The sequence below is a fragment of the Mustela nivalis genome (assembly GCF_964662115.1).
Source record: "Mustela nivalis genome assembly, chromosome: 4".
Classification (NCBI taxonomy): Eukaryota; Metazoa; Chordata; class Mammalia; order Carnivora; family Mustelidae; genus Mustela; species Mustela nivalis.
The window spans coordinates 151,536,500-151,564,354 of record NC_139023.1 but is presented as its reverse complement, the minus strand read 5'-3'; the positions used below and the strand labels follow the sequence as shown (position 1 = coordinate 151,564,354).

At 37.3% G+C, this 27,855-nt stretch overlaps 1 protein-coding gene across 3 annotated transcripts in view; it reads right to left on the bottom strand.

The window, feature by feature from the left end:
- The window catches only part of MTMR9 (myotubularin related protein 9), a 57,590-nt gene extending 30,690 nt beyond the window's left edge, over nucleotides 1-26,900 (bottom strand). The window contains exons 1-4 of one of the 3 annotated variants that reach the window (XM_082726914.1): nucleotides 26,056-26,900; nucleotides 25,292-25,813; nucleotides 12,775-12,883; nucleotides 8,810-8,935 (exon numbers count right to left, since the gene is read on the bottom strand). In XM_082726914.1, the coding sequence (XP_082583040.1) occupies nucleotides 8,810-8,935; nucleotides 12,775-12,883; nucleotides 25,292-25,473 (417 nt within the window). In that variant the 5' untranslated portion in view covers nucleotides 25,474-25,813; nucleotides 26,056-26,900. The other 2 variants (XM_082726913.1, XM_082726915.1) reach the window with 2 other exon arrangements.
- Between the last annotated feature and the right edge of the window lie 955 nt (nucleotides 26,901-27,855).

Below are 27,855 nucleotides of genomic sequence, written 5' to 3'. Positions count from 1 at the left end.
TTTACATACGTAGGGCTCTCTATTCTGTCCCACTGGTGTATTTACAGTAAGTCCCATAGCTTTTAGAATAGACTTGATATTTAGTAGGCTAAGTCTCTTCCTCCCTTTTATTTTCCCCTCTCCAAGAATACCTGGGCTCCTCTGAGTTCTCTGCTCCTCTGTGCGACTTTTATGAAATTTCATGTTAAAAGCCACTGCAGTTTTAATTAGACTGCACTAACCCTATGGATTCATTTGAAGACAATTACATCTTTTTTTTTAAGATTTTATTTATTTATTTGACAGAGAGAGATGACAAGCAGGCAGAGAGGCAGGCAGAGAGAGAGGAGGAAGCAGGCTCCCTGCTGAGCAGAGAGCCCGACGCGACGCGGGGCTTGATCCCAGGACTCTGAGATCATGACCTGAGCCGAAGGCCGTGGCTTAACCCACTGAGCCACCCAGGCGCCCCGACAATTACATCTTTAAAATATTCAATCTCCTTGTCCATGAGCATAGTGTCTCTCACCTTTTTAAAGCTTTCTTAATTTTTTCAATAAAGTTGTATAATTCTCTCAATAAAAGCCCTGCATAATTTTCTTTAGTATATTCCTAGAAACTTTTTTGTTGTTGTTGTTGCATTTTAGTTATATGTTTACAAAGTTGTGGTTGATGGAGAGAAATGCTTATTACAGTCGCCAAGAATCTTTCAGCTTCCTGTGTACACAAGCATATAAGCAACAATGACAGTCTTGCTTCTTTCATTCCAAGCCTTATACCTTTTATTTTTCCTTCTTGTCTTACTGAACAAGCAAGGAGTAGTGGCTGGTAAGCATCTTGTCTCACTCTTGAACTTAAAGTGAATAATAAAAGATTTGCTCTTTGTATGTTCTTATTTTGGGTAGCTTTATTAGATTTATCAGATAGCACTTATCAGATTATGTAAATTCCCTTCAACTGTATTTCTGATAAGAGCTTTTATTAAGCATAGATGATTAGTTCTAGCCTGTTTTTTTCTATTTTCATTTTATTACACCATTTGTGTAATTTGTCTTTCCTCTCTAATTTTGTGATATTCCCTTTGCCTTACTATTTATAGCTATACTACAACACATTTAGTAAAGATTCTTTTTTATTGTCTTGCATGGTGTTTACCAGGACACTTTATGAGCTTGTGACTTTCATTGATTCTGGAGAACTCTGGACCATTACCCATTTGAATAGTGCCTCTCTTCCATTTTCTCTATTATCTTCCTCCTGAACTCCCATTTAATAAATGCTGGATCTTTCCCCTTTATCATCCATGCATGTATCTAACTTCTCTATCACTTCCCCCAACTTTCTTGTTTCTCTGCTCTGTACTCCGAGCAATTACTTCAGATCTATATTCCAGATTATTAATTTTGTTTCTCATCAGCTACTTAAACCTTACATTTTTTCTCTTTTTAATCAACTTTGAGATTATTTGTATGAAAAATAAACTAGATCCAGTTAGAATGCGTGGTTTCATGAGTCTTGATAGTCGTATACACCCATGAAACTACCACCACAATCAAGATAACAAACATTTCAATCATCTCCCACAAAATCCCATGTGTATATTTTACAATTTGTATCTTCCCCTCCACATCCCAAATTAGGAAATCACTAATCTGCTTTCAGTCACTATTGGTGTTTATCTAAAAAATCTTTGCCTAATCCAAGGTCATAAAGGTTTTCTCCTATGCTGTCTTCAAGAAGTTTTATAGTTTTAGCTGTTATTTCATCCATGTATAGGTCTTCTTTATACCCTATCACATTCTCTTGATTACTGAAGCTTTATATTAAGTTTTTAAAATCAAGGAAAAGGTTGGGACGCCTGGGTGGCTCAGTTGGTTAATCGGCTGCCTTCGGCTCAGGTCATGATCCTAGCGTCCTGGGATCGAGACCCTGCTTCTCTCTCTGTCTCTGCCTACCACTCTGTCTGCATGTGCTCACTCTCGCTCTCTCTCTGACAAATAAATAAAATCTTGAAAAAAAAAATCAAGGAAAAGGGGCGCCTGGGTGGCTCAGTGGGTTAAAGCCTCTGCCTTCGGCTCAGGTCATGGTCCCAGGGTCCTAGGGTCCTGGGATGGAACCCCGCATCGGGCTCTCTGCTTGGCAGGGAGCCTGCTCCCTTCCTCTCTCTCTGCCTACTTGTGATCTCTGTCTGTCAAATAAATAAATAAAATCTTTAAAAATAAATAAATAAATAACTAAAATAAAATCAAGGAAAGTAAACCGTTTATTTTCATAAAGGTGTTTTGGCTATTCTAGTAACTTTGCAATCCATATACATTTTCAGATAGTTCTGTCAGTACCAACCCCAAAATAAAACAGCTATTGGAATTGATAGGCTTTTCACTGAATCTATATATTTGGAGGCAACAGTCATCTTCTTAAAAAAATTTTTACTTGTTTATTTGACAGAGAAAGAGAGCACAAGCAGGAGGAAGCAGCAGAGGGAGGGAGAGGGAGAAGCAGGCTCCCATTGCGCAAAGAGTGAGACCTGGTGCTTGATCCCAGAACCCTGTGAACATGACTTGAGCTGAAGGCAGATGCTTAATTGACTGAGCCACCCAGGTGCCCCAGAGACAATTGTCATCTTAATGAGAGGTCAGCAAATAATAGTCTACAAGCCAAATCCAGCCTACTGCCCATTTTTGTAAGTAAAGATTTTTTGGAACCTAGCACTACCAATTCACTGATGTGTTATCTATTACTGTTTTCATGCTACAACAGCAGAGTGATGTAGTTGTAACAGAGACTGCATGACCCACAAAGCCTAAAATATTTACTTTGTGGTCCGCTATATACGTCAGCCCACTAGTGATCTTAACCATACTATCTTCTAATCCACAAACATGGTATATCTCTCCATTTATTTAGAGATCCTTTAACTTCTCTCTGGAATGTTTTGTGTTTTTCAGTGTAAAGAATCTGTACTTCTTTTGTTAAATTTATTCCCAACTATTTTATTCATTTTCAGATTGCTTGTTGCCAATACAATTAGTTTTGGTATATAAACATTGATCAACCTTGCTAAACTTGTTTATGAGTTCTAAGTATTTCATTGCTTTATACTCTTCTTTTTATTATTTCATTCCTTCCAGTTACTTTGCTCTTTTTTCTCCATAGCTTACGTTGGTGATTTTAGACCTTTTCTCCTTTTTCAATCTAAGCATTTTAAAGCTCTAAGTTTCTCTTTAAATATTGCTTTAGCTGTATTCCACATATTTTATGTTGCATTTTTATTATCATTCAGTTCAAAATATTTTCTAATCTTCTTTATGATTTCATTTCTTGACTCCTAGGTTATTAAAAGTATTTTGTTTAATTTATATATAAATATTCTGGGTATTCCTAACATTTATTTTGTTTGTCCCTTCGGTTTTTATTGTTGTTTTTTTCTTTCCCACCAGTACTATTAGATTATTTATTTTTTTAGAATTGCATTTTAATATTTGTATTAAATTTTAAATTATAGCTCTTCCCATTTTTAAAAAAGTAATTGCTCTAGGATAATGGTTCTCAACCAGGGGTGATTTTGCATAGAGGTAACTTTTGTCAATGTGTAGAGACAACCACAGGCAGGGGGAGGAGTATTCTATTGGCATCTGGTGGTGCCAAAGATGCTGCCAAACATCCTACAATGCACATGACAGATTCTCACAACAAACAATGTAACTGTAAAAGTATATTTATCCAATCAGCCACCGCACACCCAGTCATCACCTTTAACATTATAGTTTCCATATATGTCTACATACACTATAAACACCACAAAGGCAATGCTATAATCTTTAAATAGTCATGTATATTTAAAAAAAATTTAAAAAATAGCCTGTTATATTTACCTAGGTATTTAGAATTTGCAATATTCTTCAATAATTCTAAATATTCAAGTTTCCCTTGTATTACTTCCCTATAGGCCTCTTGGCAATAAATTCTTAGTTTCCTTTTATCTGAAAATGTTGTCTCACCTTCCTTCTTGAAAGATATTTTCACCATATACAAAACTCAAGGTTGGCAGGTTTTGTTTCTTTCAGCACTTTATAGTTTTCTCTTCTGGTTCATGATTTCTGATGAACAGTCCACACTCATTTGATTGTTGTCTCTGTGTATGTAATGTTTCATTTTTAACTGGCAGCTTTCAAGAACTCCTTATTATTTCTCTTTGACAGGTTGACTATGAAGTGCTTATGTATGTTTTCTGTGCATTTATCTTGTCTGTGGCTTGCAGAACTTTTTGAATTTATAGCAATCCTCAAATTCGGAAAGTTTTTGAACATAATTTTTTTTAAATATATTTTCTACCTTATTCTCTCTACTCTCTCCTTCTGGTTCTCCAATTACATGTATGTTAGACATTCTGATACTGTTACACAGGTCCCTGAGACTCTGCTTTTTTACTAAAACTTATCCCCTCCCTCTTCTTTCTACAAAGTAAGTTCTATTGCTCTAATTCCAAATTCATTGGTTCTGTTTTTTGTCATCTCTTCTGCTTTTTAGCTCATTCAATGAATTTTTAATTTCAGATATAATTTTCACAAAGTTCTAAAAGTTCCATTCGATTCTTTTTATATTTTCTATCTCTCTATTGGTATTTCCTAACTTTTTGTTTTGTTTTGTTTTTAAGCATATTTTCCTTTATGAGAAATTGGACAGTTTTAAGAACTGCTTTAGAGTCCTTCTGTGATGGGCACCTGGGTGGCTCAGTCAGTCGGTCATCTGCCTTCGGGTCAGGTCATGATCCTAGTGTCCTGGGATCAAGCCCTGATGTTGGGCTCCCTGCTGAGTGGGGAATTCTGCTTCAGCTTCTCCCTCTCCCTCTGCTCTCCACATCTAGCCCCACCCAGCGCTCCCTTGCACACACTGTATCAAAAAAATAAAATCTTTTTAAAAAAAGTTCTTGTGTGATACTTTAAACATCTGAGTGAGTCATCTTGGGGTTGGTACTGCCAACTTTTCCCTTCAGAATGGGTCACAATATTTTAGCTTTATTTTAGATTGTATCCTGCAAATGTTGTGTTGTGGAAACTCTGAATTCCATTATAGTCATTTGGTTTTTTTGATTTTGTTTTTGTTTTTTAAGATTTTACTTATTAGACAGAGAGAGATTACAAGTAGGCAGAGAGGCAGGCAGAGAGAGAGGAAGGGAAGCAGGCCCCCTGCTGAGCAGAGAGCCTGACGCGGGACTCTATCCCAGGACACTGAGATCATGACCTGAGCCGAAGGCAGCGGCTTAACCCACTGAGCCACCCAGGCACCCCATTATAGTCCTTTGAAGAGACTTAATGTTTTTTGTTTTAGTAGGCAATTAACTTTGTTAGCTTTGAATTGCAAATTCCATTAACATCTGTGGTGCAAGGCAGCTCAGCTCTTGGTTCTGACGGATCTTAGTATGCTCCAAGCACACATCATTCACAATCAGCCACAGGTTCAAGGTTGTATACCACAGAACCAAGGTTCTTCTTCTTTAGCTCTCTGATGCCCCAAGCCATTCACCTGGTTCCTCCTACTAGACGGAAAGTGGGCTTTCTATGGGAATGTTAGCTGTTCCATGTTATCAATGCCACAACTATGCTGACCTCAAGACAAAGTTCCCCAAATAGGAATTTCATTCTGTCATTCACTTTCTCTGCATTTTGACCCCTCCAAAATACGCTGCTTTCTGCTCAATTACCAGAGCTTTCAGGTGGCAGGTTTTTTTGTGTTTCATTTATAGTTTGTCACTGATCTCTGTAGGAGGTCTTCTCAGATAGAGGAGTGATTCGATCATAAGCGGAATCTTATTACCTTTTTTATATATAATTTCAAATAGATTGAGGGAGTACAGATATATCATGTATGACTATTTCAACAAAGTACCTGAAATAATCTTTCATGATATCCTAGAATAAAAGCATGCTTCAAGTAGGAGAAACTCTAGAGATCATTTCTGTTCAACATTTTCATTTTGTAGACATGGAAACTAAGTCCCAAAAAGTCAAGCTGCCAGTAACATATCTGGGATGCAACACAAGATATCCTGATAGCTAGTTTTAGTACTGTCAATACCACACATTTCTTTTAGACATAATAATGAAGTAGGGACTGGCTAATATTTTAATTAAAAAGTTTTCAGATGGAAACAACAACAACAAAAGCCCCTTACTCAAAGAGAGTAACCTGGCAGAGGACTTCTAACGATATATAGAAGACTTTACTACCCTTTTGACCCATCCTGAATAAATTCACACCTACATTCATTCACTCGACTAATATTGACCCTTTGCCTATCATGTGCTAGCAATACAATAGGAAACCAGAATGATAACGGTTCCAGCCCTTGTAAAGTTTATATCTAGCAGCTTATGCTCTAGACCAGGAAAGAGACAACAAAAAATGAATAAGAAGTTTTGCATACTGCTGACTCTCTCCTACTTGAAACTCACTCGTCCCTTGGGTTTTCCTCCATTCATTTCTTAAATGGTTCAATCCTTGTCATCCTTTTTACTTTAGATGCTTTCCTTAGGCATTCTCAGTCTCTCCTCATGGTTTCCAAAGAGTATTTGCTGATTACCCTCAGTTTTTCATTTTTAACAAGGACCTCTCAAGTAAGCTTCAGACTTTCTCTTCTATATATTCAATGATGTACCATACAGGCTCTTTGAACTGCCATCCCCCAAAATGAACTTACCTCATTCCCTTTAAACACATTTCTCTTTCTGTTTTTCTCTTCTCAGTGGTAGCATCCTAGATGCTACTGCCTGTTTTACCTTTCACCTCCAGTGAGTGGTTCACCAATGCCTTTTAATTCTACTTTCTGAATCTTTCTACACTATATCCAACCATCTTCTGTATATTTTTACAATAGCTTTTTCAAGCAGTTTCTTAGCATTTTGCAACAGAATTGATTTTCAGTGACACAAATCTAATGTCATTTTCCCTATGCCTTGTGGATACTTTTGTCAGCACTTATTTCATTGTACTTGATTAATTAAATAACTGTCAGACTTTCAACAAGTAGAAGGAAGGAACCATGCTTTGCTCATCTTAAATTTCCATCATCTAATAATAGTAACTAAATACCTCAAACAAGGCATTAAAGATGTTCTCATTAAATCTGTGGATTATAAAATTTGCAGAAAAATACCAGAATTTCAAATATACAAACAACTTAAATAATTAGCTAAACCAAAAAGAAAATGCCTACTTGGAAAAGTATTAAATCTAAACAAAAATTAGTTAGTAAGTAAATACAATAACAAAAACACAGGGCAGATCCCTTACTAACACATATGAGAAAATGTATAAATTTTAGTTTATTTCATTATTAACTTAATTCTCAAAAAAGCAAATACAACTTTAAGCTGCCTTAAAGCATCAGTAATAGTTCCAATCTATACCAAGTGGTATGGGTACTATATTTTAAGAGAATAAATGATAAGAGGGAAGGTCCTGCTGGGACAAGCAATCAGGGCAGTGTATGGCCCTGAGGCCACCATTATTAGAAAAAGTTGAAGTAAATACTGATATTTAATCTGCAGGAAAGAAAACTTAACGGGGACATAAGAGTTCCTAATTTGAAGAAGAGTTCATAGTAGAGGAATGAGATAAATTAAATGACACAAGGTAACATCAGAAACATTTCCTGTGCTGTCTATGCACAGGAAAACAGAGATCAGCTAAGAATTAGAGCTGTCCCCAAATGGGACACCATTGTGTTTTTGCAAATTCTCCCACACTATGATTTCAAGCAGAGGCTAAATGACCACATCATGGATGTTTTTAGCATAGCGGATTCCTGCACAGAACAGGAGACTGATTTGAATGTTGACCTGTAGAAGGTAGACTTAGACTGGTTCACTTATGGCACCTAACTCCAAGATAAATCATGGGTAAGTCCTTCGTACACATAGTGTTGGCTACCCAAACAAATCATCCAGACTTCTCCCTTCCTGATCACTACGCGACTGCCACTTCCCACCTAGGAAATAATTAAGGATTCCTCTTAGCTAACTGTTAGTGGTAGGTGATTACAGCAAAAAAGTATCATGCATTTAAGAATGTTTACTCTGCAGTTCTTAATGCAATAAAAACACTAAATGTAAGTGTAAACACAGGTAGCTACCCATGAACTACATAAACGTGCCCATACAATAAAAAAGTGACCTTCTGTTACTTTATTACTTTGCTGACATGTACATCTTTATTCTTTAAGTTACATAGTCCCCTGATCCTTACTTCTTGACCACCACCCCCACCATACCAGGGCCCATTTACATAAGTGTGATGGAAGAAGAACGAAGTAAAATTGTTAAGAATTTAACAATTCTAGTGACCTGGTCATAATAGCCCAAATTATAAAAACACAAAACTTATCCCCTGGAAAAAATTGATGTATGTTTCTCTAATGCTGTCTTAGGCACACAGCAGGTTTGGCAGATTTTTGGGGATGGCTCAGAACCCAATTACTACATATAAAGTTGCTTCTATGGAGAAGCTCTTAAAACAATCAACAATGAACTCAAAACAGGTCAGGACTATCTTCTTGAAGATCTTAATGTTTTACCAATATCATTTGCAAAATTTAAAAAAGTAACATCTGGGATCCAGCCGAAATCCACTAGAATAAAAATCCCTGCAGAATTGAAAACAAATTGTACAAATCTCTGAATGGCAGAAGCTTCAGTACTAGCACTAACAGAAATTTCTTTCAGGCATGGAAAAGCAAACAACACTTTATTAGTTGTCAAAAGGAAGGGATCATTTCACAAGTAAAGTATGGGTTATTTCTCGTTACACATAAGTTATCTCAAACGCTACTCACAGCAGAAGAGTAGAGTTCAAACTCTTGCTCAGGAAGGAAAGAATGCCAGCCATCTTCCATCACTTCAAACATGGGCCGATAAAAGAAAGGGTACATCAGAGTGATAGAGTCCAGCGTAGACAATGCCTAGGGCATAAAAAGGAAACAAAAGAAAGAGAAAGGAACTTACCGCAATTTGAAACATCTTCTAACTACCAAATCGGTATTAAATAAATACAGTCTAATAAGGATGCACACCCCATCTACTTCTCCAACATTGTATTTACCACTAGACACAATTAAAGCTTACTGAAGCTGATCTCCATACTTTCAGTATCTAACAAGGTACGTGGCACATAGCATATGCTCAGTTAACATTTCATGAATGAACACAAGAACAAAAAAAGTGTGCACACCTATTCCAGAAGAAAAATTAAGTAACTTCTTTTGATACCACTTAACAAAGCCTAATAAAAAAGGTCTAAATATTTCTAGGGATCAGAAAAGAAACAGAATCTGGTTAGAAAAAAGGCCTTAGCTCAAAATTCAGATATTGAGTATATCAACATATGTACATTATTTAAAAATCAGTGTCTGAGAGGGTGGGATTATGGACATTGGGGAGGGTATGTGCTTTGGTGAGTGCTGTGAAGTGTGTAAACCTGGTGATTCACAGACCTGTACCCCTGGGGATAAAAATATATGTTTATAAAAAATAAAAATTAAAAAAAAAAAATCAGTGTCTGTTATTTACCATAAATAAAGATGTTACAGCTTGGTGGCCACGTATATTACCTTCATGTTACAGTGACCCATTCTCAAGCTGGGGCAACAACTCTGTGGTTCCCAAATGAGCCTATAATCATCTGAAACACTTGAATTCTGGATAACACCAACAGGAAAACCTGACTAAATGGGAGGAACAGACAGATGGGACATCCTCCATCACCTGGCAGTTTCAACCTTCTGACAGGGGACTTATAAAAAACACTTCTACGGCTGGGAAAAAAGGTACCCAAATCAATTAGCCTAATTCAAATTACAGTAATTATGGAGACACTCACGCAGGAGCCCAACATCATGTTAGTTCTCCAAAACTCTCAGAATAAAGCTACCTTCCTCTAGATCACAGAAAGACCAGATTCACAAACGAATGGGCCCAAGACTTTAAAAGCAGATTAGACATGTAGTTTAGCAGTTTAACAAAACATCTTCATCCAATGTTATTCTTCCATCTGCCCATAAATCATGACACTTTTCCCCCAGAGCTCATAATACAGAAAGTATGAAGAAGCATGGCTGTATAATCCACTATCCACTTCTATACAGTCTTTGGCTGCCAATCACACTAAACACACTAACCTAGGTCACATGTGACCTAGGCCAGAGCTGCCGTTGTTCAGTACAAACATTACTTTACTGTTTCACTTTTTAAAAATTTTGTTTTTAAGATATTCTTTGCAATATTTTTTAAAAATTTCATCTTTACGGAGGTAAAATTGGCAAATAAAACTAAGATATTCAAAATGATGATATGATACATTGTGAAAGGACACCCCCCTGGAGTTAATTAACATATCCATCTTCAACTTCTGTTGAAAACATTTAAGTTCTACTCTCTTAGAAAATTTCAATTATACAATAATATAGTTTTATTGACTATAGTTACCATGCTTTACATTTGATCCTAAGACGTTATTTATCTTATAACTGTAAGTTTGTAACTTTTACCAACCTCTCCTTATCTCCTTCACCCCTAGCAACCACTTTTCCACTCTCTGCTTCTCTAAGTTTTTTTAGTATTTAGGATTCCACATATAAGCAGTAACATGCAATATTTGTCTTTCTCTTTCTGGTTTATTTCACTTAGCATAATGCCCTCCAGTTTCACCCTTGTTGTCATAAATATCAGGATTACTGTTTTCTATGGCTGAATAATATTCTATTGATATACGGATAAATATCATATTTTCTTTATCCATTCATCTGCTGACAGATACTTAAGCTATTTCCATATTTTGGTTATTATAAATAATGCTGCAATGATCAAGAAAGTAAAGATAGCTCTCTGAGATGATTTTGTTTTCTTTGGATATATGTCCAGAAGTGGGGCTGCTGGGTCATACAGTAGTTCCACTTTTAATTTCTTGAGGAACCTCCATACTGTTTTCCATAGTGGCTGGTACAACCACAATTTTAAATGCAAATCAACAGCCACTTTAGTAGGTAATAAGCACTCATATTCTGACTTGTGATCACATATTATGTCACTAGGACTTTTCCTTTAAACACATTAATGCTGAAAGAACTGAAAACATTTCAATTCCAAAAGACAGTGGAAACTACACAGAAAAAAGCTTCATTAGGCTTCCTGCTACATTTTAGAAAACTGACCACTTGCCAGTTAGTCTTCCAATGAAATTCTATTTGTGGCAGCAGAATATATTAGGGTATATGGATTCTTGATTAGAAAGACTAGCTCAACTGTTTTATATAAGAAATTCACTTGTTACTACCAAGTTTTGTCAAGATGTATAGGGGAGGCAGAAGGAACTGGATACCAGGAAAAGGTAAGAGGCCAAGTTTACAATGTATATTTGTATGTTGTAAAATAATTAATAGATCATTCACTTTCTGAGGTCAAGAGTTTCTACATACTCAGTTTCTAAAGTACTTCAGGTACTATATACAGCCAATTAAACAACTGATTAGTGTCAGATGCTAACAAAACTAAGTAAATGCAATCAGAAAGTGGGTAACAGGCTTTGCCCTATATTTCCTTTACCATTATCCTTCACCATAAGCAACTTCACTAACATCCACCAACCAGCTATATTTTAAGTTTTATATAAAAGGGATAAGAAGAAAAATGTAGACTGATTAGTGAAAATCCAAACCCACAACAGGAAAAAAAAAAAAGCTCAAAAGAAATGGGTCAGTAGTATTTCCCTGCCCAAAGAGCAGGACAGTGTTTCAATTTAACAGCCTGGAAACCACAGAGTGTCTTCCTTACCTATGTTCACAAATTTGGCCAAATCAACGTTACTACATCACTTCCAAACGACAAGATAAGCAAGACAAATAGTTCAGCTCATCTTCTCATTTCCTCTAAGTAAAATTCAGCAAAGGCAGAAAGTAAACCAGTTCCATGCCATTTTTCTCAGCATGACAGTTTTTTAAATTTCTCTATTCTTGTTTAAAAAAGCAAACAAGATCCTAATTACAGATTTTTAAACTTTTCTGTCTCCTTTTAGTAGTTAAGCCAATAGCATTCATTCTGGATACAAAGACCAGATTAGTCACTCAAAGACCAAAGTGGGAAAAAAGTCGATGTGTCTATAATTGTCTAAAAATACTATAAACAAAAAGTTAATTGCTGTAATTAAGTGACAATGATTTAAAACAAGGCAATTTAAAATTTGAGTGTAAACCAAAATAGTTAGTTTGAATGGGAAGAAAATGGTGTGAGCTCTTCCATTTAAATATTAAATTATCCAAGCAAAATATCTATTATTTGTTATCTGAACAGATACTCAATACTGTTGTTACGAATATAAAACAAACATGCTCTGTCTTAAGCAAACATGACGTAGGGAAAATTACAACTTACTAAAGACAAACAATGACTATAATCAAGGGTGATAATCCCCTGCTTTATAAAAGAAGTTACTTTTTAGAAAAACCTTATAATATATACATACAGTGGAGTATCATTGAGTCTTAAAAGAGAAGGAAATCCCGTCAAATGCTACAAGTGAACCTGGAGGAATAAGTCACACTAAAAACTATTAAAAGTAAATAAAATCTTATTATATTCCTATAACAATGAATCAGGGTGAGGCCTTTCCTGTCAATTTTCAATATGTGAGTCACAGAATATGACCAACCATCTACTAAAAAAACACAAGAGCCACACTGAGTCAGAATATAAGGTTCTTTTTTAATTACTATTTATTTTCATCAGATTTTTCCTCTGAAATATTTACCTCAATGGAACTGGCTATATTCAAACATTCTTCCATTCCAGGAATATCCAACTGAATTATTCGAAAATCTTTACATTTTATGATGATGGTACCCAGTGGTCCCACAAATCTGTAAAAAATTACAAATTATGCTTAAGAACATATATTTCTATCTTTAAACATATGACTATCTCCTTGAAAAGAGAATGTAGTTGTAATTACCATCTATATTCAACTTTCTTCTCTCAAATTAGTCTAATTAAGGAAGAGTCAGGACATTAAAAAATGTGAGCCATAAATTATTTTAAATAGATGTACTTAAAATTTCCTGAATTCATAACTTCACTTAATGAAGATTATTCAGGGCCTTACTTCAAAGAATAGAGAAAAAAAGATCTGTAATTAATATGTTAAATGTTCATAGAGCATAGGAAAACACTTTCAGATTTTACTTACTTCCAAGCTTGTAGTAGTTGATTTTAAATATACGTATCTCTCATTCAGTCTTTAAAAACTATTAACTTACATTATATATTCTAAATGCCATATCTACTCATAACTTTTGTATTGGTAAATTTTATACAAATATAATTTTACCTTGATTGCAATTTTTGTCTTCTTTTTATTATTGTTGTTTTGTTTTGTATTTGCTGACAGCTCTGAGTTTTCTTGTGCTTTGCCACTGGTTGGCCCCTTTTTTTTCCATTAATACTTCTGAGTATTCCCTAAACTAGGAATTCTTAGATTGACCAAATACTATTTATTTTACTTATATTTTGCCCAGTTTAGAAAGGCAATTCCCACGGCTACTCTTCCTGAGCTCCATCTCAACTGTAAGCACCCCTATGCCTCACATCACTGCATTGTTAATTTGGATAGGCAAACATTATCAGCACAGGTCAAATGCTACTAAAGGTAATTCTACCAGACATCCACAACCTATCAACACACTGGAATGCCTCTTATCAAATGTATTTGGAAAACTCACACTCTTGGCACTTCTACTTCCGGCAAAGGTATGACAAGAACCATATTTACCCTCCCACCTGAAACAACCAAAATAACTGGACAAACTATACGAAAGAACTATCTTCAAGACACTGGACATCAAGCAGCAAAGAACGGATATCTCTGGGAGATGGAAAAAAAGGTGAATCCTACAATTACCCCAGTTTACAGTTTTGAGAGTTTCCAAGCTACAGAAGGGGGAACATGGGTAAACTGATAGTCTGAGGAAAGCCTCTATATTAGAAAGAAAGTTTCATATTAGTGACTCCAAATTCTACTACACTAAAAAAAGAAGAGCAAGTCAAATTCAAAGAAGACATTAAATAAAGATCAAAACCAAAATCGATGAAGTAGAAAAAAGAAAATTATAGGGAATAATAAAAGCAATGGTGATTGCTCGAAAATAATAAAAGCAATAAACCACTAGCCAAAGTGATCAGGAAAAAAGTCAGTCTCTATTTACCAATATCAGAAATGAGAGAAACAAGAATCACTACAAACTGTATAGTATAGTATTAAAAAAAGAATCACTACAGACTAGGAGTAGCTTTATGCCAATAAATTCAACAGGGTAAATGACATGGACCAATTCCTCAGAAGACACAAACTCAAGAAGAACATAATTAGTTCTATAGCTATTAAATAAACTGCAATTTTCATGAAAATCTTCCCCATCAGAAAACCCTCCAGGCCTAAGTGGCTTCACTGATGAATTCTATAAAACATTTTAGGAAAATATAATACCAATTCAAGACAAAGTCTTTCAGAAAGTTGAAGAAGAGGCAATTATTTATCAACTCATTCCATGAGGCCAGCATTACCCTAATATAAAAAACAAACAAAGACATTAGAAAACTATAGACCAATATCCCTCAGGAACACAGATGCAAAATTTCTAATCAAAATATTAGCAAATTAAATCCAATAATATATAAAAAGGGTAATACATCATGAACAGTTGCGGTTTATCATTTGAAAATCAAAGCAATTTATCGTATCGCCAAACCAAAAAAGTAAAACTATATAGACGAACATCACAGTAGATACTGAAAAAGCATTTGGCAAAATTCAACATCTATTCCTGATCTTAAAAAACAAAAACAAAAAACCCCACTCTTAGCAAACCAGGAATAGAAGGAAACATCTTCAACCTGATAAAAACATTTACCAAAAGAAAACAAAACGAAAAACAACAAAACAAACCTACCACTAATCACAGACTTAATGGTGAAAGACTAAATACTTTTTCACTAGTATCAGGAATAACAGAGATGTTCACTCTCACTACTTCCATTCAACACTGTACTGATAGTTAATGGCCAGCGCAATGAGGCAAGAAATAAATGGTACCCAAATTGGAAAAGAAGAAATAAAGCTGTCTTTAGTGGCAGATGACATGACTGCCTATTTAGAAAAGCTAATGAAAAATACAAAAAAACCCTACTGGAATTAAAAAGTGAGGTTAGTAAGGTTGCTGGATACAAATTCAGTACACAAAACTCAATAGTATTTCTATATACTATTGCAACAATTGTTTAAAATATTCAGGACTTGGTTTTTATTTAGGATGACAGAGCTGACAGATCAGGATACAACTGTCATTGGAAAGACAGTTTGTGATTCACAGTTCTCAAAAGGAGGGGGCACACCATGTCATGCAGGGTGTCAGGAGGCAGATAGTGCAAGAGGAAAGCATGGGCCAGAACTTTTACTGTAAGTTTTCACAGAAAGGAATGGGAAAGGCAGGGTAGCTGAGCAAGTTTAGGATCAGGTAGTTTGAATAATTGTCAGGCTCTGGATTACAAGATGATTCCGAGTTGTCTGTACCTGGCCCTGGAATAATGCAGGAGAGGAGAAAATAGTAGTCCTGAGCGCAGAAGCCTGATATGAGGAGGCAGATAAGGTTCCGGACTCCAGATTGGTTGGTGTGCATACCAAAGGTATACTTGCAGGCAAGTTTCTAGCTATTTGGAGTAAATAGCTAACTCTGAGAGTCCCTCTCCAGGTCTGCAAGGCCTGAAGACTTCTATGGCAATAAATAATTAATACAAAGCAGTTAGAAATTGAAATTTTAAAAATACTATTTGAAAGAGCATCCAAAAATGTGTAATAAATGGGGAAAATGGGGGAAATCTGTCCAAAGATGTCTGAAATCTGTAAGTGAAAACTAAAACATACTGTTGAAAGATATTAAGCACCTAAATAAAATGAACGGAGACATATACTTTGTTCATGCGACAGAAGACTTAAAGATATCAGATGTCAATTTTGAACTAATTCATTTATCAACAGATTCAACACAATTCCAATAAAAATCACATAGGCTTTATTTATTTACTTATTTATTTTTAGAAATTAACAACCTGATTCTAAAATTCATACAGAAATGCAAATGACCTTAAATAGAAAAATTTTTAGTAAAAACATTCCTAGATAGTTAACACTACATAATTTCAACTTACTATGAAGTTACTGTAGGGGCACCTGGGTGGCTCAGTTAGTTAAGCACCTGACTCTTAATTTTGGCTCAGGTCATGATCTCAGTTCATGAAATAAAACCAAGTCAGGCTCTGTGCTCAGCGGGGTGTCTGCTTTTCTCCCTCTACCCCTCCCCACCTTCATGTGCATGTGCACACATTCTCTCTCTCTCTAAAATAAATAAATAAATACTTTTTAAAGACCTACTGTAATTAAGACTGTGGTAATGTAAGAGCACCAAGATAAACAGATCAATGGGACAGAAAAGAATCTAGAAATATATGAACAAAGGTGCAAAGAAAATTTATTGAAGAAGAGGTAAAACAATCAGATATCCATATGCAATATACATACATACATATATGCGTACTATAAACCATATATAAAAACTAACTCAAAATGGATCATATACCTGAAGATAAAACCTAGAACTATAAAACTGCTGGAAAAAAATATGAGCAAAAATCTTTGTGAACTTGGGTTAGGCAATGATTTCCAAGATAAGACACTACAACCCCAATCTATAAAAAGAACTAATAAATTGGGCTTCTTCAGAATTTAAATTATTTACTCTTTGAAAGACACTGTTAAAGAGAATGAAAAGGCAAACCAAAGACTGAGAGTAAATATTTGCAAATCTTATTTGATAAAAGACTTGTATCTAGAATATATTTAAAACCAAACCAAAAGAAAACAAGGGGCGCCTGGGTGGCTCAGTGGGTTAAGCCTCTGCCTTCAACTCAGGTCATGATCCCAGGGTCCTGGGATCGAGCCCCGCATCCAGCTCTCTGCTCAGCAGGGAGGCTGCTTCCCCCTCTCTCTCTGCCTGCCTCTCTGCCTACTTGTGATCTCTGTCTGTCAAATAAATAAATAAAACCTTTAAAACAAAACAAAACAAAACAAAAAAACCAAAATGCTCAAAACTCAATAAAGTAAAGTATTTTGGAAAGATAGTGGAGTAGGAAGCACCAAGAATCTGTCTCCCCATCTAGACAACAATTTCACTGGCATGATCTGCTTGATGTGCCTATTGTGACTCTAGGGTCTATTAAGGCTTGCAGCTCCCAGGGAAAAGACTTGAATGATAGATTCTGGATAAATTCAGCTCTTAGCAAACTAGCAGCTACACACCCTAGCCATGTGATGGGCAGCTATGCACATGTTCCTGGAGCAGCCCGTGCACAGCCTGAGGAAGCCAAGCTGGGCAAAGACACAGTCTACTGAGCATCAGAGAAAAAAGATCCTGTCCTCCAGCTATCAGGGATCTGTGCTCTGACTGTGATTACTGCTTCTGATCACAGCCGTGCAAAGGCCAGCAGCCATTATTGTTGTGCCTCTCCCTATTGTAAGTTTGTCCCCCAAAAGTAACTTCTAGGGAATTTAAAGGCCGGTCCTCTTTCCCCTCCCAATCCTCATTTCATATTTCACTTTTCTCCTTTCAAAAGACAGACATTAAAGATTAGGACATTCAAAAATAATTACATATATGAGGTAAATGCCCAGGGAAAAGCTCAGAAAAGAGCTACTAGATAACCTTAAATTTATACTTCAGGCTGATCCCTGGCATAGAAAAAACTTATAACAATAATAATAATTATAAGTAAGTAACTATTATTAGAAAACAAACAAACAAAAACAGCAAACCCTGGAGAAGGGGAAGAATCTGATTTCCAGAGTCAGTCACCTTGTTATTAGATCAAATGTCCAGTGTTCAACAACAAAAAATCACATGGCATACAAATAAGAAAGTATGGGCCACTCAAAGGAAAAAAGTACATCAACTGAAACTTTCCCTGAAAAAGACAATGGCAGATTTACTCGATAATGATTTTAAAACAATGGTCTTAAAGATGCTCAAAGAACTAAAGGAAGATGTGGAGAAAATCAAGAATATGCTGTGTGAACAAAATGGAAATATCAATAAAAAGGGAAAACCTCAAAGAACCCTCCTCCCCCCAAATGCTGGAGGTGAAAAGTGCAAGAACTGAAATGAAAATTCACTAGTGGGATTCAAAGGTAGATGTGAGCAGGCAGAAGAAAAATAGGTGAACCTGAAGATAAAATAGAAATTATCAGGTCTGAGGAAGAGAAAGAGAAGAGACTGAAAACAAGTGAATAGAACCTAAGGACCTGTGGGATACCTACAAGAGAACCAACATACACACTGCAGGAGTCCCAGAAAGAGAAGAAAAAGGGACAGAGAATATCTGAAGAAATAATGGTGGACAAATTCCCCCATCTGATGAAAGATATGAATATAAACATCCAAGAAACTCAACAAACTCCACGTAAGATAAACTCAGAGAATCACACCAAAACGCATTTTAATCAAACTTTCAAAAAACAAAGAGAAAATCTTGAAAGCAGCAAGAGGGAAACAAATTATCACATACAACAAGAAAGCCACAATAAAATAATGAATAGATTTTGCATCAGAAACTTTGAAGGCCAGAAAACAGGCAGCTTATATGTTCAAAGTGTTTAAAAAAAAAAGAAAGAAAGAAAGAAAAAAAAAGCCATCAACTAAGAATCTTTTATCCAGCAAAAAAGTGTCCTTCAAAAGTAAGGGAGAAATTAAGACATTCCTGAATAATCGAAAGTTGAGGAACTCATGAGCACTACAAGAAATGCTCAAGGGAGTCCCACAAGGTTAAATGAAAAGACACTAGGCAGTAATTTGAAGCTATATAAAGAAATAGAGATCTCAGTAAAGGTAAATACATGGGTTGTTATAAAACCTAATATTATTGTAACAATGGTTTGTAACTGTGCTTTTTGTTTTCTACACGATTTAACAAAGTAATACATTCAAAGAAAAAAAATTAGTAGTATAAAAGCTATTATTACTGTATTACTGTAACTTTGGTTTTTAACTTCAAATTTTGTTTAATATATAATTTAAGAGACTATTGCATTTATAAGAATTATTAGTTTATGTTTGGGAGCATAAAATGTATTAAGATGTAATTTTGTGACATTAATAATGAAAAGCAGTAAAGCCAGAGTTATAAAGGAGCAAACTTTTTGTATGTTATTGAACTTAAACTGGTATAAATTCCAATTAGAGTGTTATAACTCTAGGATGTTAAATGTAATCCCCATAGTAATCACAAATAGCTACAGGATATATATAAAGGTAACCAAGAAAGAAATTTAAACATTTCACTACAAAAAAATAAACTACCCAAAAAAAGAACATTAAGGGACAAAAAGCTGTAAGTCATACAGAAAACAAATAGCAAAGTTACATAAGTCCCCACTTATCAATAACAACTTTAAATGTAAATGAATTTAAAAAACTGTCCAGTAAAAAGACAGAGATTGGCAGAATGAATAAAAACATGTTAACCAACTATATGCTGTCTTGAGTCAAGAGATTCAAGATCCAAAGACACAAATGGGTTAAAAGTAAAAAGACAGGAAGAAAAATATTTCATGCAAACAGTAACCAAAGACAGACAAAACAGACTTTAAATCAGAAAGGTTACAAGAGACAAGGAAGGACATTATATTCTAATAAAAGATTCAACACAGCAAGCAGATATAACCATTAAGAAACAATTACACACTTAGCTAAGGCAATCAAAATATATGAAGCAAAAACTGACAGAACTGAAGGAAAAAACAGCTCTACAATAACAGTTGGAAACTTTAATACCCATTCACGATAATGGCTAGAACAATCAGACTGAAGATAAATAAGTAAATAGACATTTAACACAATAAACCAACTATATATAACAAACATACACACATTAGCTACCCAACAACAACAGAATACACATTCATCTCAAGAGCCTATGAGACACTTTCTAGGACAGACTATATGTTAGGCCACAAATAAAAATCCCAGATTTAAAAAGATAGATATCTTACAAAAGGATCTTCTCTGAACACAATGGGATAAAATTAGAAATCTACAACAAAAGGAAAACTGAAAAATTCACAAAACTATGGAAATTAACAATGCACTACTAAACAACCTAGGGATCAAAGAAGAAATCACATGGTAAATTAGAAAATGGAGAAAAATGGAAACAAACACATTACAAAACCTATGGGACACAGAGAAAGCTATACATGTATGAAACCACTTAAAATATGATGGATCAGTCAAGAATGGTATAGGCAAGGTATTAGGAAATGGTATTAAGAAAACTGGCTTGCTACTGGAAAAAACACTTGAAACAAATGTAGAATCTAAATAAATTAAAGACCTTAAAGTGAAGGGTAAAACTATAAAGCTAACACAGAAGAAAACGTAGATAATATCCTAGTGATCTTGGGATAAGGAAGGACAAACAATAAAGTAAAAAATACACAAACAATAAATTAAAAAATAATGAATTCTGAATTAGAATTAAGGCCTTCTGCTCAACAAAGACCGCCACAGAAAAGTCAACAATTGGTTGAGAGACTAAGAGAAGACATCTTCAATGTCTAAATTAAAACCTAGAGAGTATACAAGGAACTGGTGCAAATCAACACTAGAAAGACAACAAACCCAATTTTTAAAAGTGGGTCAAGAAATGCAAGAAAGGAAAAAATATTTAATTGAATTGATAATAAGGCTATACAGAGACACTTAGACTCATCAGTAATTAGAGAAATACAAATTAAAACAAAGAGATACTATTCATAATCATCAGACTAGCAAAACTTAAAAAGACAATTATACCAAATGTTGCAAAGAATGTGGTGGAAATAGGGACCATGGTGGAAGGGGCAAAGGGACTAGTCATTTTGGAGAGTCCTCAGCATTACTTGGTGAAGCGAACTAATTTCATGTATCTGCTTTCTGACTCGGGCCCATCCTGAACACAAGCTCAGAGAAATTCCTGTACAAGACTGTAAGTGGACCCAAACAAGTACATTTTAAGTATGTTGTGATAGCAGGGAGTTAGAAGTTTATCTGAAGGGTCAGATAAGTAAAATGTTCTAAACAATTTGGAATTCTGTGCTGCAGTCAAAAGCAGTGAAATGGATGTATGCACAGCAGTATGAAGACTACCGAATTAATGCTGAGAAATAGAACAAGATCTGCAACATAATCCTACTGAGAGAAATTAAACTTGCACATGACAGTGCTATATATTTTATAGGGATATATATATATCCTTATATGTACAGCAACACTTAACATACTGCCTGAAGCGAATGAGGATGAGGTGGAAAATAGGGGTGAAAATTAGGGCTTGAAGAAGATAAAATGTAAAAAAACAAAACAAAAAAAAAAAAACCACAAGAAAACCTTGCGATGAATCTATCATGAAAATGACAAGTTCTCAAATTACCTCAACTTTCTATATCTGGGGTCCATGAAAAGAAAAACATACAATTGTAAAACTTAATAAAACCCTGTGAGCTGAAAGGATCTAATAAAATTGTACATGCAGTGCACATGAGAGCATTCGAAGAGCTTGTAAAGCATCACTCAAACATAAGTTACTACTAGATATGAGAAGGGTTGTCGTCCTCCGTGTGATAGAATTGAGAGGTTCAGAGAGGCTAAGTGGCTTGCCTAAGGACACCTGTGTAACAAGAGACAGAGCTAAAGGAGTCATCCTCAATACTGTGCTTCCTCTCACATCCCCTTTACAATTCACTAACAAAGCATGGCATCTCAACCTTCAAATTACATCCCAAACCTGACCGCTTCTACTCTTAAGTCACCATCACCTTCTCCCTGAACTACTCAACAGTCCCCTAATTGGGCCTGCTGCTTCTGTGGAATTGCCACTCTGCAATCCGTCTTCTGCCAGTGGCTAGAACCAGCTTCTAAAAAGTCTATTAGCTCTTACTTCCTTGTTTTCAACTCTCCAAAGAGCTTCCTTTGAAAACCATCACAATGGCAAAGAAAGTCTGAGCCACCTGTCCCCGCTTATCCCTCCAATCAGCTTCTGCTACACCCCTAGCCTCTACCCTTGCTCACTGCCCTCCAGACACACTGGCCTCTTCATTCTTCCCAGTACATGCCAGACCTATTCCAGTCTTCGCAATGGCTGTTCCCTCTGGCTGGAATGCTTTCTTCTGATACTCACATAGCTAACTTCCCCTCTTCCTTCAGATGTCATTCATTTGTTCATTTATTTTTAAAGATTTTATTTATTTATTTATTTGACAGAAAGAGAGTGAGTAAACGAAAGGAGTGGCATGCAAAGGGAGAAGCAGGATCCCCACGGAGCAGGCTCCCCAATGCGGGGCTTGTTCCCAGAACCCAGGGATTATGATCTGAGCGGAAGGCAGATGCTTCACTTGAGCCATCCGGGTGTCCTGGATATCATTCATTTAAATGTCACTTATCTTTTCTGAAATCTCCTCTAAGAACACTGCCTCCTGGCATTCTCTATCCTCCCATCTTCCTCTATTTTCCCTCCTGGCACCTACAACCTGATGTTGTTATTTACCAATTTGCCGATTTATTTGACTATCTATCCCCTCCACTAGTACACAAGCTCTTTGACCTCCTTAGTCACCACTATACTTGCAGAGCCCAGATGGTGCTAAGCACATAGAAGTATTTCTTGAGAGCAATAAACTCTAAGCTGACCACCTATCTTGTGCTCTTTCCATCACATCATGTTGCTTCTAGGAAAAAGAGACATATATAGAGTTTGTCATTTCTCCCATAACAGATTAAAAGGTCATGTCTTACATACTTTTTTAAGCCCTACCAGGCTTAGCATATAGTAAATGCTGGGTAAGTATGAAATGAAAGTGTGAAAAGCAACCATGAAATAAGAAAAAGAGAAAAGGGAGTTGGTGGTATGGAGAAACTCTAATTTGTATTCTGTGGCATCACTGATCATTTGGGGGTTAATCCGTCTTATACTTGCTATGTGCCTATCTGCCCAATTAGGTGTTTTGAAAGAGATAAAAATTAACCAAATATAAGTCCTGGCTTCAAGGACCTAACATATACATAAATATTAAAATACAAATTTTAATATATACTTATTAAAGAAGTATAATTAAAGAGTTATAGGATTTCAAGGTGAGGAGAATTACTTCTAGTTGTGGAAATTATCAGAAGAACCCACAAAAGAGAGGGCAGTTAAAATGGTTATACTACCTATTGATAAATGAGTAGCAACTGGATGATAGCTTATGAACTAAAAGATAAGAACTACACTTTATTCATCCTGGTGTTCTACATGCCTTACAAAATGTTGAGAATATAACGACATTAAATAAATCTTCAACAAACTTGGGAGGAACAAGGCATTCCAAGCAGAAGGAACAGCATTGGTAAGATACAGACAGGAGAATGCAGGCCATAGTGAGAAAAATAAAAAAGTGAGGATTCGGGGCACCTGGGTGGCTCAGTGGGTTAAGCCACTGCCTTCAGCTCAGGTCATGATCCCAGGGTCCTGGGATCGAGTCCCGCATCGGGCTCTCTGCTCAGCGGGGAGCCTGCTTCCTCCTCTCTCTCTCTCTGCCTCCTCTCTCTCTCTGCCTACCTCTCTGCCTACTTGTGATCTCTCTCTGTCAAATAAATAAATAAATTCTTTAAAAAAAAAAAAAGTGAAGATTGGCTAATAGAAAGGGTTCATGAGGGGCACCTGGGGGACTCAATCAGTTAAGCGTCCGCCTTGGGTCCCTGGGTCCTGGGATCTGCCCAGTATCTGGCTCCTTGCTCATGGGTAGCCTACCTCTCCCTCTCCCTTTGCACCCCTCACCCCCACTTGTGCTCTCTTTCAAATAAATAAATAAAAATCCTAAAAAAGAAAGAAAAAAAAGGATTCATGAAAGGGAATGGCAAGCACTAAGGTGGAAAAAATAAGTTAGGGCCAGACATGGAGTAACATGAATGACACAGTAGAAGGTTTATACTCTATTCTGCAGGCCAGGAAAGACCACTGAACACTTTTACACAGGACAAGGTGATCTGAGGAGTCTAGTAGGAGCCCTCTGCATGAAAAAATAAATAAATATGTCATCAATTCATCCACACTGTTTCCAATGCTACCACTGGTAAATACTGTCTTTTAAGGAATCTTAAAATATTAGGAATCTTCTTAATATCCAAATTCTAAGACATAATTTTTAAAAAGCTGTTGTCATTCTTTTTTTTTTTTAAGATTTTATTTATTTGACACAGAGAGAGAGATCACAAGTAGGCAGAGAGGTAGACAAAGAGAGAGAGAGGGAAGCAGGCTCCCCGCTGAGCAGCGAGCCCGATGTGGGGCTTGATCCCAGGACCCTGAGACCATGACCTGAGCGGAAGGCAGAGGCTTAACCCACTGAGCCACCCAGGTGCTCCTGTTGTTACTCATCTATACTTTAGCGTAAACTGGGTAATCAATTCACCTTCTCCTGGTTAGAGTCAAATACACAGAGCCATTGGGGAAATAAGAATTTTGACTCAGATAGAAGTATAACTTTTTGACTCTGAGACACCACCTTAGAAAGACAGTCGGGGGGGGGGGGGGAGGTTAACCATTAATACCTTTAAGAGCCAGTTCTGTTTTTGCCCACCCCTCATAGTAGAACTTAGTAAGGATAAAGAGTCTCCCATAGTAGGAAGTATTTAATCAATGACCCTGAGGTAAGAAATAAGAAATATGATAAACCATTTTTGAAGGAAAGAAAAAGAAAAAGTTTTGTGGAATTTAGACACTACATACTAAGTTCTCTGAGTTTTCCTCAAAAGAGGCAAGGAAAGACTTCACCTAAATCATTCAACCACTTTATGGAACTGTGGCGGGCAAGTAATAATCCAAGGAATATGATGGTGCAAGAACAAATGTTTTTTTTTTAAAAAAAAGGTTAAAAATTCACCCAAGTGATGTTATGTACCAAAAATGATAATCAGCCTGATAACAACCATATGATAACCCTGGGAATTCCATCCGGATGTAATGGAAATCAAGCATCTCACTGGGATGGTTTTCTGCTTTCTAAAATTCATACCCTCAGTCTAGGCCGGAGAAGGCTCATTTAGCTGGCGGGTTAGGCGATGGGGCGCAAGGAAAACACTAGACGCGGGGCCTCAGACGTCCGCCTAAAACCCCCCGGGTTCCCGACGGAAAGAGGTAGAATGGGCACTCACCGCTTGTCAATGGCGTCGATGTTTGAATGGAGGAGCCACAGCTCCTCCGTGTTGTCCTGCCGGGAGGACAGGATCAGGTGGTGACCAGTCAGACACAACGTCCCTTCGACGGCGGGATAGAAAGGCCGGTGCAGCACCACATTGTCCACCCGCGGGGTCTTAATTAGCTCCGCAAACTCCATGTTTCCCCGCGGCCGGAGCCACGGGACTCCCCGGGTCCCGGAGGTCCGAGGCGGTCACAGCGTCGCAGGGCTCGGGAGGAGGATGATCGCGCTCCCGGCAGGGCGGTGGGGCGGGGACGGGGCGGGGAGGCCGGGCCCCGCCCTAGACTCGGGTGGGCGCGGCGAGGCCTGCGGTCACAGTCACTGGCCGCGGGAAGAGGAGGGCTGGGGCTGGAGCAGGCCCAGGCGTCTCTCTCGAACTCCGGGAGCCCCCAGGCCCAGGTCTCGGGCGAAAAGAAAGCTCCGCGACAGGCCCAATAGCCGCCGCCGCCACCTGAGGACCCGGCATCGGCTGGGCAGGCTGAAGGGAGAAAGAGGAGGCCGCTTTAGGGCCAGTTTCCGACACCGAGCCGCTGGGGACTCCTGGCGGAAGTAGCGGCTGGGAGCGGGAGACTAAAGCAACTCCGGGCGGAAGCGGTGGAGCTCGAAACTCGGAAGACAGGGAAGTCAGAGCCGGAAGTCATTCCCCTTCCGGAAGAGGGTGCTTCCGGAAAAACAGGCCTCCAAGGTTTGTGCTCCTACGAGAAAAGAGCTCTTCATTACCTTCATGCCCACCTCCGTACTTGCCACCGACTCCAAATAGTCAGTATCAGAAGAGGCCGGGGAAGATGGAACGACGAGAAGAGGTCCTTGTCTGCCTCCCTGCACTTGAGTAGTTACCCCCCCTCCAAGGGCTCTTCACAGCGTGGGGCTATCCTAAATTGTGAGATGACAGGTGTGGGATCGAATGAGTGATTGTGACCGTAGAGAATCCTCCAGGTGTAAGGGAGAAACCCAGGGCCCAGCACCACAGTCCCAGAGAGCGCCGGGCCAAGGTTCTGTGACCTTGAGCAAGGAAAAGGAAAAGCATGCAAACCCCTATGAGAGAGACCTAGGAAGAAATAACATACAGTGCACAGAAGAGGAAAAGATTAATCCTGTCCAGTGAGGAAGCTCAAGTGACTTGTTACAGCAGTCTGTGGCAGAGATGGACTTCAATCTAAATCTATGAAATCAAGGTATTAGGGCTTTGACACGACCACACAGCCTCCCCATTAGAAACAGTGCCACCGAACTACTCCCAGATGCCTAAATTATGTCAGAAATTTTCCTAAATAAGTTCCCTTTACTTAGTGCTCTCCACTAAACTATTTTTCATTGTAAAATAGAGAATTAGAAGGGAGATGTGCAAGGATTTGAGTCCTGGTCTGCTGTCCTTCCATTAACCTGTGAAATCCCCACCATCAAGTCTGAAGTACAGCTAAAAGGCTAAAGTCTGACAGCAATCAACGACAAAGTTAATTGTCTAAAATCTTACCAGATCACCCACCAACAGTGTCCCTGCTTCTGCCCCTGCCCTTCCTAAAATATTCCCTTATTAAAACAAAAACGCTTTATGAGATTGTTACAGCAGAGAGTCTAGCTTTATTTGTCTGCAAAAGAAAAAAGGAACCAACAGGGAAGGGAGAATGAGGGAATGGGTTTATAAAGCTATTTTTTTTAATTGGAATCTTTGTTGTCCTCACACTGTGGCTCATTATAACAATTGCCAATTGAGAATTTACTTCCAGAATAAAGAATCAGAGGAAGTTTTATGGAGAAGGAATCATTTGAAACAATGACCCTGAAGGATGAGCAAGATTTATATCCCGAGTGGAATGTAGCCAAGATGTCTTGTCTTAATTTAATGATGTCTACTAGAGGTAGGGGAAAATTCTCCAAAAATTCCATGACCATTTCTTTAGTTTAACTGAAAACAAAACAGAACAAAAAGCCAATGAAAAAAAAAAACAGTGTCATTACATTTTTAAAATGTTTACTATTCCATAAAGGCATAAACTTTTTGTCCACAGGAGAAAATTGTCGATATCCTGCTGGATTGCTATAAGGAAACACTAGAAATATTAGAAAATTACATTAGGGGCACCTGGGTAGCTCAGTCGTTAAGGTCTGCCTTAGGCTCAGGTCATGATCCCAGGGTCCTGGAATCAAGCCCCACATGGGGCTCCCTGCTCAGCAGGAAACCTGCTTCTCCCTCTCCCATTCCCCCTGCTGTGTTCCCTCTCTTGCTGTGTCTCTGTCAAATAAGTTAAATCTTTTTTTAAAAAAAGAAAATTACATCTACTCTGGGTTGAAGCTCAAAGCAAAGAAAGCCCCTGAGATCTGCAGAAAACAAATATTTGATAGCAAATAGAGGAGATGCAGATTATGTGAATTTAGTAAGTACATGAACAGTAGATGGCAGTAGAGCTTGACAGTAATAGGGTAGGCTTCCATTCCATTACATTAATTCAATGAAGCTGTAGTCAAACAAACTTAATATCCAAAGTGCATGCAAGGGTATCTAGATGATTCAGATAAATA